The 14,549-nt window shown below is 49.8% G+C and overlaps 1 protein-coding gene across 5 annotated transcripts in view; it reads right to left on the bottom strand.

The window, feature by feature from the left end:
• HIVEP1 (HIVEP zinc finger 1) overlaps window positions 1-13,208 on the bottom strand; it is a 129,771-nt gene extending 116,563 nt beyond the window's left edge. The window contains exons 1-2 of one of the 5 annotated variants that reach the window (XM_006057773.4): window positions 13,071-13,208; window positions 6,054-6,196 (exon numbers count right to left, since the gene is read on the bottom strand). In XM_006057773.4, coding sequence (XP_006057835.4) covers window positions 6,054-6,093 — 40 coding nt within the window. In that variant the 5' untranslated portion in view covers window positions 6,094-6,196; window positions 13,071-13,208. Of the gene's footprint in view, window positions 1-6,053; window positions 6,197-9,055; window positions 9,240-9,286; window positions 9,424-9,858; window positions 10,110-13,070 lie in introns of those variants that run through there. The other 4 variants (XM_025265750.3, XM_025265739.3, XM_025265746.3 and 1 more) reach the window with 4 other exon arrangements.
• Window positions 13,209-14,549: the final 1,341 nt, after the last annotated feature.

The following is a 14,549-nucleotide window of genomic DNA, read 5'->3' as shown; positions in this document are numbered from 1 at the left end:
CAGTTTTACTTCACTCAGCGCTGTCAAAATAGGAGCTGAGGTTTGAATGAGTTCAGCGGCAGCATGGCGGCTAAGAATTTTCCTCCCCGAATGACTGTCTGCACTGACCTCTCTCTTCCAGATCCCAAGCCCTGAGGAGTCAGGACAAGAAGGAGGGATACCGGCGATCAACGCTGAGCACAGATGCTGCCTCCTTTATGCAGTTTTCAAAATGCAGGTAGAGGCTTCACACAGGTATTCCCTGGTGTTCTATGTGTAACTCAAGAGTCGGACATAAACCAGTTTTTCACCGAAAGTAACACACAGGTCCCTGGACTGAGTGTCTATCCAGTGTCAGGCATTGTCCCAAATGCTTACACATCATCGAATCTTCACATGCATTATCTCTGTTTTACAGACAGAGGAAACCAACAGTCCCAGCTTGCCCAAGGCCACCGGCTAGTCCGTGATAGCATACAGCCAAACTCTTCACCATTATATTAACTAAAAGTACTAAGGGGATGAATGCTAGAAATCCTACAGCAAAATTTCACATGAAAGAGAAGTTAGTAATAACTACCTGCTTCATCTGTTTGGAGCGCTTCAAAATTTGTATTAGAGCAGGTTTCTTAATCAGAGGCTACCAAATATAAGAAGAATTTGTTACTTAAGGTTCAAAAACATAAACAAACTTCATGAGTACAAACCTGCAGTTTGCTAAAAAGCTAACATGAATGCAATTTTGCTGAGCACAGAAGACTAAAACAGTCTCTTCTGACACATGATTCACCCAGCTAAGATGGCAAGTCTACAGAATTACTAGTAATAAGTCTTTACCGAGTTTGGTACGATATTGCTTCTGCGGTTTACATTTTGATTTTGTGGCCGGGAAGCATGCTCAATCTTAGCTCCCTGACCAGGGATCAAACGCACATCCCCTGCATTGGAAGGCAAAGTCTTCACCACTGGACTGCCAGTGAAGTCCCTGTAGAAAAATCAGGATGGAATAACAAAGTACAACAAGCCACCTGTAGACATAAGCAATGGAAACCCACTGTATCCCAGGGATAGGGGTGGCGGCGGGAGAGGAGGAAAGCGGAGGAAACTTGAAGAAGTGAACTCTTCAGCGGACACACCTCCCACACAGAGTAAGGAAACAGTGGAAGCAGAAGGGGAAGGACACTGTCCAGAGAGATGGGCCATGTGGAAATGCTGGGAAATGCTCAGTTTGCGCGCTGAGCTCCGAAGATGGAGAACGGCCGTCCATCAGACACACAGGGGAACAAGGCCAGGGCGAGGCGAGTGTGCCCCAGTTAAGTTCGCGGCTTTGGACCTCATCTTCCAAGGTGATGGGCGTCCACAGACCCCACCTGTGGGTCTTAGCCACACTCTGATCACCCTCCTAAGTGTTCCTTCTCACCTTATGATACAGCTGGAGCTCAGAGCAGAAAAAAAAAAGCCCTCGTCTTCTGCAGTGGGTTCAGAGCCAAATGCACTCAACCAATAAAAATGAAAAACAGCCCCACCAAATTCTCAAAAATATGTTTTGCAAAGGTTAATACTTAGTATTTTCCACACTGATTTCCAATCTTCAAGCCGATGAGCCTTTGAAACCCTGGGCCCAAATACAACTAAAAATGGTTAACACCTATTTTCTATTTTTTTTTTCCCCCAAAGCTTTGAAACTTCCACAGTGGTGATTGGCAGAGCACAAAAACAGCTCTTTATCTAAAGAGGACAGATGGAACCCCTGCAAGTCCCCAGTTCCTCCATTCCATGTTACCCAGGAGTCCCAGTAAAGACCCGGGAAGGCGCTCATTGGTAGGGAAGGACTGCTGGAGAGAGAGGCATGGTCACGTTCACATTCATCAGGACCCGATTGGAGCTGGTCTCCCACATGCCGGCCAGGAGCCCTTCGCCTGGGACAACACATACAGCCTTTCTTCCAAACACCAAGCCCACCTCTCACGCCCTTCAGAAATTCCTATTCAACCTCACAAGGGAAATGTCACCGTTAAGGCTCTATGTTCCGCCCTCCCCCCCACACACATACCATGCAGGCAGGCATTAAGGACAAAGGTCCTGCCTGGTTTACATGGCCCGAGGAGAAGAGACCAGAACTCAACCAACCCCACTCTCACACTCAACAGGTCACCATCAGATAGAGAACTCTGACTTAGTTATGCCCCAAACTCATGTCCCACCCTTAATGCACCAGTTCTTCTCCTGTTCTTACACTGAAGAACCTCCAGCATCAGAGAAAGGCAAACGCCATCTCCTTAGGAGAGCACAGCCTGTGCCTGACTTGCGTGTCCACCAAGTCACTCAGTTGTGTCCGACTCTGGGCGACCCCATGAACTGCAGACCGCCAGGCTCCTCTGTCCATGGGATTCTCCAAGAACACGGAATGGGGAGTGGGCTGCCATGCCATCCTCCTCCAGGGGATCCTCCCCACCCAGGGATCGAACCCTTGTCTCTTGTGTCTCCTGCACTGGCAGGAGGGTTCTTTACCACTAACACCACCAGGAAAGCCTGTGCCTAATTTAAATTCAGGCAAATCGTTTATGCTTCTCCATGACAGAGCCCTGTACGTATTTCTTTATACATGTGTGACACCTCAATACACAAATACACTCTTCCACACACACACATACATGCTTGTTCCAAGGAAACTTCATATTCTAGAAACTTGCATACATTTATGCTGTGACTCTGCACGTCCGTGGGACTATACCAACCCCAGCTGAAGAACCAATAATAAACCAAAGAAAAATTATATTTGAAAACTGCCATGGAAGCATAATTAATATATGATTTCAGATGTAAGTATAAAATTTTAATTACTGACTTAATGACCAAGCACAAGAAAAGTACTTCCCAGGCTATTTTCTGAGGAAGCCTCAAAAGAGGCGACGTGTTTCATGGAAACCCCTGAGAGGACACCACCCAGAGGGTGAGTGATGAGCTGGTCTCTCCTCACGGCAGAGCTAACTTCACGAGACAGGGCTGCTGGAAGCCGAAGCAGAGGGTACAGGTAAAGCGACGCAAGCGTGGTACTTCAGATGTACCCCACAACTGAGATACAAACACAGTCATCCCTCGGCATCTGCAGGGTCCTGGGTCTGGGCCCCTAGAAATACCACCCTCTGAGGATGCCCAAGTCCCATAAATAAAATGGCCTCGTAGAGTCAGCCCTCAGTACCCAGCGATTCCACATCTGAGGATTCACTCAACCCACAGCGGAGAAACATCCACACACACATGGACCCATGCAGTTCAAAACCTTGTTGTTCAAGGGTCAGCAAGAAATGCTGAAAACTTCATTTCAGTAGCTATTGTTCACTTGCTCACTTTAACCCCCAAACTGTGCCTGGGGACAGAGTCCTCACACACATTTTTAGAAGGAAAGTGGAAATTGTAAAGGTGTTCCTGCCTTTGTGCTTTGCTTACTTGGGCTTCCCCAATGGGAACAGCTTGGCCCTCCTCCTACTCAGATGAATGAGCTGGCTGGCTCAAGCATCACACCTTCCATGAAGCGCCCCTCCCCTGGCCCTGGCCAACCTGCCAGTCCACCCATATGGCTTTAGCAAAGTCACTTTCATCATCTGTGCTAATCCACTCTGATCTTCTCTTCAGTGGCTGAGAGATTGTAATGTTTTAGACTCTCACCCATGGGCCCGAACACAATTTATCACAAGTTCTTGTTGAGAACTTTAAAAACATCTTAGTTCTAGAAAACAAGCAAGTTTTCCTATTAAAACCTTTCATTTTCCATCCTCTATGAACTTAGACACATTTCATGGATCTTCATAATCTGACTCCTCCCAGTTCTTCTACTCCAGCCTCCCCCATCCTGCTTTTTCTGATGCTCATGGACGTAACTTAGACGAGCCTGGATCCCAAGCGGCTTCGCCAGCTCTTACCCCAGGATGAAATGCACTCCCGTTGTCCTGACAGCTTCCTGGGTCACCTCTGAGCCTTAAGAACTCAGTTCAGAGGTTACCTTTCCTTCCCACCCTGCCCCTCTCCAAACCAGCCCCCAAGACTGGGCTGCAACATGACGCCCACGCTCTGAGGGAATCTCTGAAAGGCTGCTCTCTGCCCCCGCGTCCTCTCGCATGGCCTGCCTCTGATGATCAGTTCATCCCTGTGGCCTGGGACACAGGAGGACGTTCAGTGAACACCTACTGAGCTGTACGTTCATTTGATACAAAAAGGAAAAGACTATGGCCTAAAAATCTGCATTTCTCCAGACAGCCAAGTTATCTAGGATATAATAAAGGATGTATTTTATGGCATGAATAGAGACACAGACGTAGAGAACCGACTTGTGGACACAGCAGGGGAAGGAGAGGGTGGGATGAACTGAGAGAGTAACACTGACATATATACGCTACCGTATATACAAGAGCTAGTGAGAAGCTGCTATGAAACACAGGGAGCTCAGCCTTGGTACTCTGTGAGACTGAGAGGGGTGGGATGGTGGGCGGGGTGGGAGGGAGGCTCAAGACGGGGGCATCCAAGCCTACTTATGACTGACGCAAAGATGTTGTGGGGCAGAAACGAACACAACATTGTAAAGCATTTATCCTCCAATTTTTAAAAACAAGGATATATTATAATATGAAAAACAAGCATTTGGTGCTTATGATCTAATGAATGATACTTTCAAATAAATCATGCATTCATTCTTTCAACAAATGTGTGGCCTCCTTTTAGCTGCAAGGAGCTGTGCTGGGCTGGGGCCCCTGCCAGCCCCAAGGTTGCCTTCGAGCACATGGATCAACAGGAACAGGGCACCCTCTCCGGACAGATGACTTATAAAAGCTGGGCTGAGGACTCCAAACGCCTGCCCCAGCTGGCTGTGAGCATGGAGGCTCTGCTTATAGAAGTAAATGAGACCAAGTCCTGACTTCAGGGGCGCTCAGATTCTAATGCAAGAGACAGACAAACACACAGTCAGTCTGCAACATTTTCTACGCGACCCTAACATCCGTGTCTGACATACAACACTCAGTGTACTCCCTCTAAATTCTCACCTCATTGAACACTGGCGCTAGAATCATCAATTTGAACTCGGGCCAAGGCGTTCACCTGAGCCAGCAGAGACTTCTAGTCCACTTAGGCAGGAAACAAGCACTGTTTGCAGACTCAAGGAAGCCCCATAACTGGCCACACTTTCAACCACCACCTTACAGGCACTGGCCGAATTACTTTACCAAGGAACATTCTTGATTAATTTGTCCAATTTAAGTCATTTCTTACCTTGCATGTGCTTGAAAATATTTTTTTCTGTAATAGTAAATATTTCATAAGATACTTTACTCAGGTTGGAATTATTTGCTTTAACAGTTCTTTGCTTAAAACACTGCTATACTTTTATCTCCTAAGTTAAATATAAAAGATAATTGCTGCTCCCAGTGGATAAAACACATTAGAACAATACAAATCTTTTAAAACAATAAGCTAAAATAGGCTGGCTTTCTTAATACTAAAGTACCTCTTCACAGTTAAAAGGAAATGCTCATTTTTATATGAAATGTATATATAATAAACATATATATGTTTTTTGACTACATCCCTATATACATTGGTGTACCTATTTTCTGGGTTCTGCACATAATGGTCTGCATTAATGCCAACTACGCCTCTCCACTTCTCAAGCTAATATAACGCTGCTACAAAAATAAATCTCAAAACAAGTGTGCGGGAAGGGTGAAAAAAAGTAATTCAAGGTGATCCAGTGGGCAAAGAAGAGGTGACCATTTATTTTTGATTCCTCAATCCAAAAAGGTACCTGTTGAGAGACAGTAAATCTCAGACTTTAATACCCACCCTAATGGTTGGGAAGGCATTGTAATTCTGTCGAATCCAATGAATTCATTCAACAAATATTTCTGAAGCGTCTCCTGAGAGACAGGAATTGTGCAGCGAGCGCGAGAGGAAGAGAACAGGGGGAACTGACCCACCACCGGGCCGGGTCACCATCTCACAAGCTGCCTTTGCTGCCACCGAAGAGACACTTGATTAAAGACTTATTACAAACCCTCCTTCCCACTAATGCAGAGCCCTACCTCTTAGATTTCTGGGATGAATCTGTTTGGTTCGAGGCATCTTCTTTGATTCAGAGGCCCCCTTTTCTTCTTAGAAACTGTAGGAAAAGCAGGTCATGAAAAGGTAGCTCCATAAACCCAAGGTCCATCAATTAATCCATGTGCTAAAAAAGAAAAAAAAAAAGTTATGTTTTACTCTTTTTCACTACTTTCAAAGGAAAAAGACACTTCAGAAGTTATGGCATAATACAGCACTACTCTAAACTCAACAAAAGGTAACCGACCTGAAAGCCCCTGCAAAAGACGACTTACTTTTAATTAAACACAGTACATGTCATTTTGTCATTATCTGGGCTCCCCCATTAAGAACACGGGGTGGGGGGAAAAATCACTGTACCTTTAACAAAAAAAGAGTGAAAAAATTCAGTGAACTGTATTTTAAAGCAACATCACCAGGTTATAAAAGGGTTTTGCTGTATACAGTACATGCCTGCCCATTTATAAATTTCTTAGGGACAAGGACCGTGTTTTGTTCATTTTGTGTTACTGGGTTAATTCGGTAAATAAGTGTGGTTGCCATTGGGGCTGTTCCCCCACTATTGTGGTTTTCCATTCGAGGCTCCTGTTAGGACTGTTCTTTTTGCTTCCCTGTGTTGAGCCAGAATGTGTGACCAGTTCTGGCCAATAACCTGTGAGTGGAGAGACAGGCGTCATTTTCAGGCTTTGCATTTAGTTATCAAAGTAAGATCCCCCAGTGCTCTCTTCCTCCTCTGCCATAAGACAGAGACTGTTCTAGACAGCAAGTCTGACAACACGGAGCTGAGCTCCTGCCAATGCAACAGGATCATGGTGCATAAACATAAAAGAGATCTTTGCTGATTTAAGCACTGTGGTTTGGGACTTATTTGTTACTGCAGCATAACCGTGACCTGACTTACACATCTTAAAAAGTGCAATTTCAAATACAATATGCCAAAACACTAATCCAAAACTAAATCATCTCTTTCCCAGAAAGATTCCCAGGAGATACTCGAAGATCCTTGAGCTAAAATCTTAGTTTTAACTTCCTGCAATACAACTGATAAAAGCAAAGCCCGTGATGACAATGCTGAACGTGAAACTATGTTTAATTGCTAAGCAATGACACAAGAATGGAACAGAAATGCTTTAAGACTTTTATAACGTCCAATACTATAGAAAAACAAAACAAAACAAAACAAATACATATTGACAATCTACTGTGTGCCTATGTACTTCCTACACATTACCTAATTTAACCCTAATGGTAACTGCTTAGGTAACTATCATTTATCCATTTTATAGCTAAGAAAATTAAAAGAGAAAGAGGCAAAGGAACTGAGTCCATAGTCAATAACTAAGAAACATGGCACCCCCTGACTCAGGGACCCTCAGCGCTTACTTCCTGGCTGGAAGTAAGACCTATTCCAGGGGATTTACTCAAGAGGCTCTATCGCACAAGTCACAACTGTTAATAAATATTTCGGTGTCAAATCAGACTGGGCTCAAAGCTTGCTGTGTGGACTCGTTTAAGGCACTTAACCTCTCTGAGGATCAGATTTCCCAACTGTAAAACAAGGAAATAGTATTCCCCCTCAATGGGTGGTTGAAGGGACCATGTGGATGCTTTGCTTACTGCTGGCACACAAAAATATCAAATATTAATTCTTCTTAAAAATGCCTGTGTGGGAAAGACTGTATCTAATAACCAGTATAAGGTTTTAGAAATTTATGGTTTCAATACAGCAGAGAATAGAAGGAAAGAAGGCTATAATTAACTTCAGTATTTTATCCTTGATAAGGCTGTATGCAGGCACTGTACAAAAACATTATTTGCAATTTTTGAACTGCATGGGAAAGAATATAAAATATGATGGTCCAATACTGTGAACTTCATCTAGCGCTGTGCTACATGATCTATAAAAGATATGGCTCCACAACGCCCTGCATTAAAAGCATCCACCATTCAACTGACGAAGCTGCTGATTCAAGAGAGAATTTAGAGACGTCAAGGCCGAATAAATTGTAGGAATGCTCAACTCCCAACTTAAAGCTTTTAAATGGTCACGATATTTAGAAGTTTTTAAAGCGTGAACTCCGACTGTAATTCAATCACGTGACACTAAAAGATGAACCTGCACAAAAAATATTCCAATTTGCACATACAAATTTCCAATCAGTAACAGCTTTCCGCTACCTTGCTCACTGCCTCCCCACTGAGCCCAGCTATCCATCCCAGTGTAAATCCTTGGGGGCCGGGGGGGGGGGGGGGGGGGGGGGGGAGGGGGGAGGAGGACTGAGTATTTCCAAAGACAGCAGCATTGTAGCCAGGAAGATGAGTGATGAACCGGTTCCCTTACAGCAAAAGAGATAAATACTACATGGAGCAAAAACATGACACGATCAAAAAGCGTAAAGACAGTTGCAAGGAGAAAAAACATGAATGAATGTGGAGGGCGGAGCCTGGGAAAACCCCTCTGCAACGCTGCACTGAACAAAGCGCTTCGCATGCCAGGAGGGGGGGTGGGGGGGGGGAGGGATGGAAGTGCCAGCTCAGGAAGGAGCCCAGAGTGAATGCGGAGAGCGGCAGGAGGAGGAACAGGACGAGAGGAGGCGAGCGCGGCAGCCCGGAGACTCCTCCTCGCCGCCGCCACCGCCCCCTCCCCTCCCGTCTCCTCCCCTCTCCAACAGCAACTCCTCGGCCAGCCCGACCCCAGATTGATCCGGAGCCGACCCGCGCCCCCACCCCACCCCACTGTGCTGCGGGCGCGTACTCCCAACCCGGAAAGAAAACTACCCAGGTGGCTGGGAGTAAACAGGCACTTCGAGCAAAGAACGAAAGGAGGGGGGAGAAAAAAAGCAAGCCACAAAGCCGGGAGGTTGGGAAGCCGAGGCCTGGTCTCCCTCACCCCCCCACCCCACCACCACCCCCACCCCCACCGCCAGCCTCTTGGAAAATGCGCCCGCGGCTGGAACGCGGCTGGGGAGGCTGGGTCCCTCCGTACCTGCTCTGCTCGCAGGACCGCAGCTCGGGCCGCGAGGGCGCCCAGAAGTGGCAAGTGTCTCCCGCACGCGCAGCCATCCCCTCTGCAAGGTCGGCGGTTGCACACACACGCACACACACACACTCGCGCGCCCGCGGAGAGGGACGTGGTCCTGCCCCCACCCCCTCCCCACGCCGCCGCCCCCACCTCCAAGCGGCAGCGCCCCCCGCCCGCGGAGCCCGCGCGCCGAACCTGCTGCCAGGACGCCCGGCGGGGCCGCCGCCGCTGCAGCCAGCCCCGGAGCTGCGCTGCTGATGGCGGCGGCCGCAGCTCGGAATCTCCGCGACCACCGCGCGGCGGCGGCGGCGGCTGGGCGCCCTCCTTCACTTGACAACCCCAAACACAAACAGAACCTCCTCCCGCGGCGGCTCCCGGGGCCCCCCCACCCCCCGGCTCCGGCCCCCTCCCCGCCGCCGCCGCCGCCCCAGCAGCAGCAGCAGCAGCAGCAGCCGCTGCCGCCACTAAATGCCGGCGACTGGCACTCTCACCGCCCAGCTCTGAAATATTAAACAGGGGAGCCGGCCGGGGGGCGGCGGGGGGAGCGCGGGGCGCGCGGGCGGGGGCCGCAGGCGCCGGGCGGGAGAGGTGGCCGCGCTCGCCGGCGCCCGGGGCCGCGGCATGACCGCCGCCGGGGAGCGGGTGTCCGGGGTGGGGGTGGGGGGCGCGCACCGCGGCGAGGCGGGGCGGGCGGACCCCCGGGGCGGGAGTGTGTCGCCCCCGGGGCCAGGGAGAGGGGCGAGGAGGGCGGGCGCGGGCTTTTTTACCTCTCCCCGGGGGCAGAGTAGGGCACGTTTAGCGTCTTTAGGGGCGACGCGAGGAGCGCGGGCCGGGGCGGCGCGGGGGAGGGAGGGCGAAGGTCGGAGGCTTTCCCGCGGCTGGGCGGGGCGGCAGGGGATCCCCGGGGGCGGGAGGCGGGGAGACCGCGGGCTGCGACGCGCGGGCGGGGCTGGGGGGGGCGTCCCCCGGCGGGGTCACCCTCGGGCGCGGCGGCCCGGCCGGACTGGCTCGGCCGCGGGGCCCGGCCCTGGCTTAGGGGCGGGCTGGGCGCCCCGGATCGGGGCCCGATCGGAGTCCCGGGTCTCCCCGGCCGGGCGAGCCCCGGGCCGCGGCTCCGCCCCGCCCCGCCGCCGCAGCGACGGGAGGCGGGGGGCCCGGGGCGGAGTTAGGGACGCGAGGGGCGGGAGCCCGGGGTCGCGCCGGCTCGGGTACTGGCGCCCGGCTGGGGCGCAGGGGCGGGTCCGCCGGTCACGCGGCCCCGGGCAGGCCCGGCCGGGCCGCGCGGCCGGGGGGGCGGTTGGGCCGGGGAGAGGGGCGGGGACGGGCGGGGCGGAGGCGGCTCGGTACCGGCGCTTTACTTTCCTAAAGCAGGATGTGGGCCGGACCGCTGACGTCATGGGGTCCCCCAGCCCCGCCCCCCGCCCCTGCCGGGAGGGGGAGGGGAGAGGGCGGGCCCGGGGGCGGGGGGGGGGGACCCCAAGGGGGTTTCCTCAGCAACGCGTGGAGGGAAGGAGAAAGTCATTGTGAAACTTGAAACTCATTAACTTTGAAAAACAACTTTATAAAAAAAAAAACCGGGAGGGGGGCTGGGTGTTGGGTTAAAGGGTGGAAGGGGACACATTATTAACCCTGAACTGAAACTACGCTTTGGTGGCGGATGTTCTATTAAAAGATTGAGGAAAGCCAAGGTTATTCCAGAGGCCACGGCCGTGCCCGCCGGTGGTTCCCAGAGCCCGAGCTGCGAGCGCAGTTTAACCCTTAGGGTTCCGCTTTGACAGTTTAGGGGCCGAGAGGAGAAGGCTCTTCGGGTCTGGAGAGGGAGTTTCGGGGCTGAGCAGGCGATCTGGCCCCAGGGTCGCAAGAAAGAAAGAAGGAGTAATTACCATAAACCAGAGTTTGACCTCGGGTGCTAGAAAGCAATAGAGGAAGGGGAGAAAAAGGCAATAGAGGAGGGGGAGAAAAAAGCAATGGAGGAAGCAAGGCTCGGAACTCTATGGAAAAGTGATCAGGAGGGGATGGACCAGGGTAATGACGAAGGTTTTCAGGGTTAGACCTAAAGAACATTAGGTCTTTATCGTTTAAAGTCTGAGGCTCAGAAATTCCACATGTATCCCTAAAGAAGCAGGCACAAATGACTGGTTAACGGAGCCACGCTCAACTTGGGAGGGATAAGGTAAAACAAAAAAAATTGATGCAGAAAAAATTCTCATATAAAAACCAAAGTGCTTTCCCCTTTTAAGGAATAAAAATGCTGAACGACCGTACACCCACTCTGCTGGCCATCTGTGCAAACTTGAATTGTTCCCTGGGGCTTCCATAAAGATATCTAGGTTTTCCTTGCTAGGGTTGACCCCTAAAATTCCCTGGAGGAAATCCTACCTCTAGCTCAGCTGAGCTTAGAAAAGCTTAATGCACCAGAATGTGAATGACTAAAAATGGAATACTCAATAATAGCGAGCTTGTAACCAAAAATAATGTCCTGTAAAGGGAGGAATATGCCTATTAAAAGCTAGATTTGGTCACAAAAGCAAAAATCAGCCAACAGCTACCTAAATTTGAAATAATGTTTAGCACACTATGCCTCCAACCTTGCAATGAAATAATACAATCTTTTTCATTTTCGATGTGATAAAATCATCTGTCATGAAATTTAATTGACATCTAATGGACTGCAATCACAAAATGTATGTAAATATAACTTTGAAACTTGAATGAAAAAAATCCACTTAAATGTGAAAGTATACTTAATCTGTCAGAGGATAAAAATCAAGGTAGCTTGATGATTATCGACTCTACTTTGTGTCACTGGCTAAGTCAAAATTACTAACAATACATTTTTAACCCAATGGCCCTGACCATAACAAATATATAGTGTGCACACAAGGTTTATATGGGATTTGGCATTGCAGTGAACTCTTTTAACAAATTAAATATGAGATTTGGAGTCGTAATAGATTAATTTTGTCATTTCAGTTTGTTAAGTTTTTTGTGCAATGGACTATTCACAATTTGCCTTTCTTGAGATCAAATCAATAGTAATCTTTTTTCTGAAACAGACACATTTCCCCATTTTCTATTTCCGAATTTTCTAGATGCAGTTTCTTTTCCTAATTCTGCCTACAATTCTAACTTCCTAGTCATCAGACTGCAGGGGACTCCAACTAAACTATAAGGTAACTACAGTCGCCTTTAATCATTTTGTGGCAAATTAAATACAGTCTCTCAAATTATATCTTATAAACGGAATGTGGGGGGGGGGGGGACTTTTTTTTTCCTGAACCAGAAGATGAAATGGGAATGGTAAAAAGCAATTTGAACTGTCAAAACTTCTGGAACATTGGGAAAGGACACCGTACTAAAAAAAAAAAAAAGGAGGGGGGCTCCTAGGGTCCCGATTCTCTCTACCTGCACCGCCCACCCCCGGGCCGCGCGAGCGCTTAGGGAGCCCCTCTCGGGGACTGGGGTTCAAGTGAGGGCAGTGGCCCTGGCAGGCTCTGAACACGGTTTTGGGGAGAACACCAGTTCCTCCCCCCTCGGGCCCCGGGGCTCTGTCCGGGGACCCCACGGTGCCGCTGCGCCCAGCGCCTCCGCCCGCGCGACCCCTGCCCCGGGTTCCCACGCGGCCGCGAGGCCCGGCCCGGCTCGGGCGCCCCCCTGGCGCGGCCCCGCGGCCCCGGCCCTCCGCCCAGCGCGCGGCCCGGCAGCGCCAGCGCCACGCGGAGATCCCGGGGGTTCCTCCCGCCGGCCGCCGGGTCACGCCGCCGCCCGGCCCTCCCCTCCGCCCTCCGCCCTCGGCGCGCGCCGGGCTCTTCCCGTCCACCGGCCGAATCCCCTCCTCCTCCGCCTCCTCCTCCTCCTCCTCAGGGCGACCCGGCGACAAGACCTGCCCCGCGCGCTCTGCCAACCGTGCCCATCTCCCACCCCCCGGAGCCCAGGCTCTCCTTCCCCAGCCGGACAAAAGGACCGAGAGAAAACTTACCCGAACTGCCACGCAAAAAAACAAAACAACCAAACAAAACTCTGATCCACAGCTTCCTGGGTTTAACTTTTAATTTTTAAAAACAACAAAAGCAGAAACCAAAAGCCTCCTAGGTTGGAAGTGGGCGTGAGAGGAAATGCTAGGGGGAGGCGCTTCGTTCCCTCGTCTGCTTTTGCACCCCCCTTTTCTGGCCCCTGCCTGGGGCTTTGATGTTATCTGGTGCACCGCCTCCGCTGGGTTCAGACCGTGGGCTCCGCGCCCAGAGTGATACACAGATATTTGGCACTTTTATATGCCGGTTTGAAGGGAGGGAAGCAGGTGGTCACGGTTAAGGATTCCCACTTCTCAGCCCCGGCCCTGAGAAAGGAGCTTCTGTCCGTCCCAAGCTTCCCTTTTGTTACCTGGACTGAAATGAACAAACCCTCAATCTAGTTAATCCCGGGGAGAAGGGCCATGTAGCATTTTTTTTCTGTTAGACTTCACACCAAAAAAAAAAAAAAAAAAAAAAATGAGGCCTTCTGAATCAGATTCATTTTCCCTCCACTCAGCACAAACTTACAAGGTGGTGGTGTACGTTTTCTCAGGCTTTGTTTGGTTTTCTGGTCTCCGTTTTGAAAGTAAATATGATTTCCCTTCTAAGATAGACCTGCAGCATGGGAGAGACAAGTTACCTCTGAAGAACATTTGTTGTTGTTGAGTCGTTCAGTCGTGTCTGACTTCTTTGCGACCTCATAGACTGTAGCCCTCCAGGCTCCTCGGTCCAGGGGATTCTCCAGGCCAAGAATACCGGAATGGATTGCCATTTCCTTCTCCAGGGGATCTTCCTGACCCAGGAATCGAACTCCTGTCTCCTGCAAGTCTCCTGCATTGCAGTCAGATTGTTCACCTCTGAGCCATCTGAAGAATATAAACTGGGTAATAACATGCTCTTTATATACCATTCTTACAGGTTAGAGTCTCCCAGCACCCTCCCCCTCCCATTATGGAAAGCTTATAACTGTTGATTTTATCTTTGCTGGACACTAGCAGAAACTGAATGCATTTTTACATTAGGTTAGCAGTCTCAGGACCATCACAAACAGAGCACTGACAAAGGATGCTTTTTTTTTTTTTTTAACAGATTAGCAATCGAATATTGCACAGTCTGCCATTCAGCTGACTATTCATCCACTTTATGCCAACACCGACCTTGTTCAGGCCTTGCCCTCTGGGAGTTTACGAATTAATGGAGACAGAATAAACACATGGAAAAAATACCTAGAGGGAAAAAAAGATACAAGAAGAAGCTTATAAACAGAGCCAATTAAAGCTATACAGTTACATGATTGCTGAGAGCTTTCTGGACTGCATGGAGAGCAGGATTATCAGAGAAAGTTTCATCTTGAGGGTGAGTTCTGAGTAGGATTTTGAAGGAGAGAAGGTTCATGCTTTGGCAATAGGATGAGAATAGCATTCCAGACAAGGGAAATAGCTTGAAGG

This window comes from Bubalus bubalis, chromosome 2 (genome assembly GCF_019923935.1).
Source record: "Bubalus bubalis isolate 160015118507 breed Murrah chromosome 2, NDDB_SH_1, whole genome shotgun sequence".
Lineage (NCBI taxonomy): Eukaryota > Metazoa > Chordata > Mammalia > Artiodactyla > Bovidae > Bubalus > Bubalus bubalis.
The sequence above is the reverse complement of the archived record's forward strand: the minus strand, read 5'-3'. Positions and strand labels throughout refer to the sequence as shown.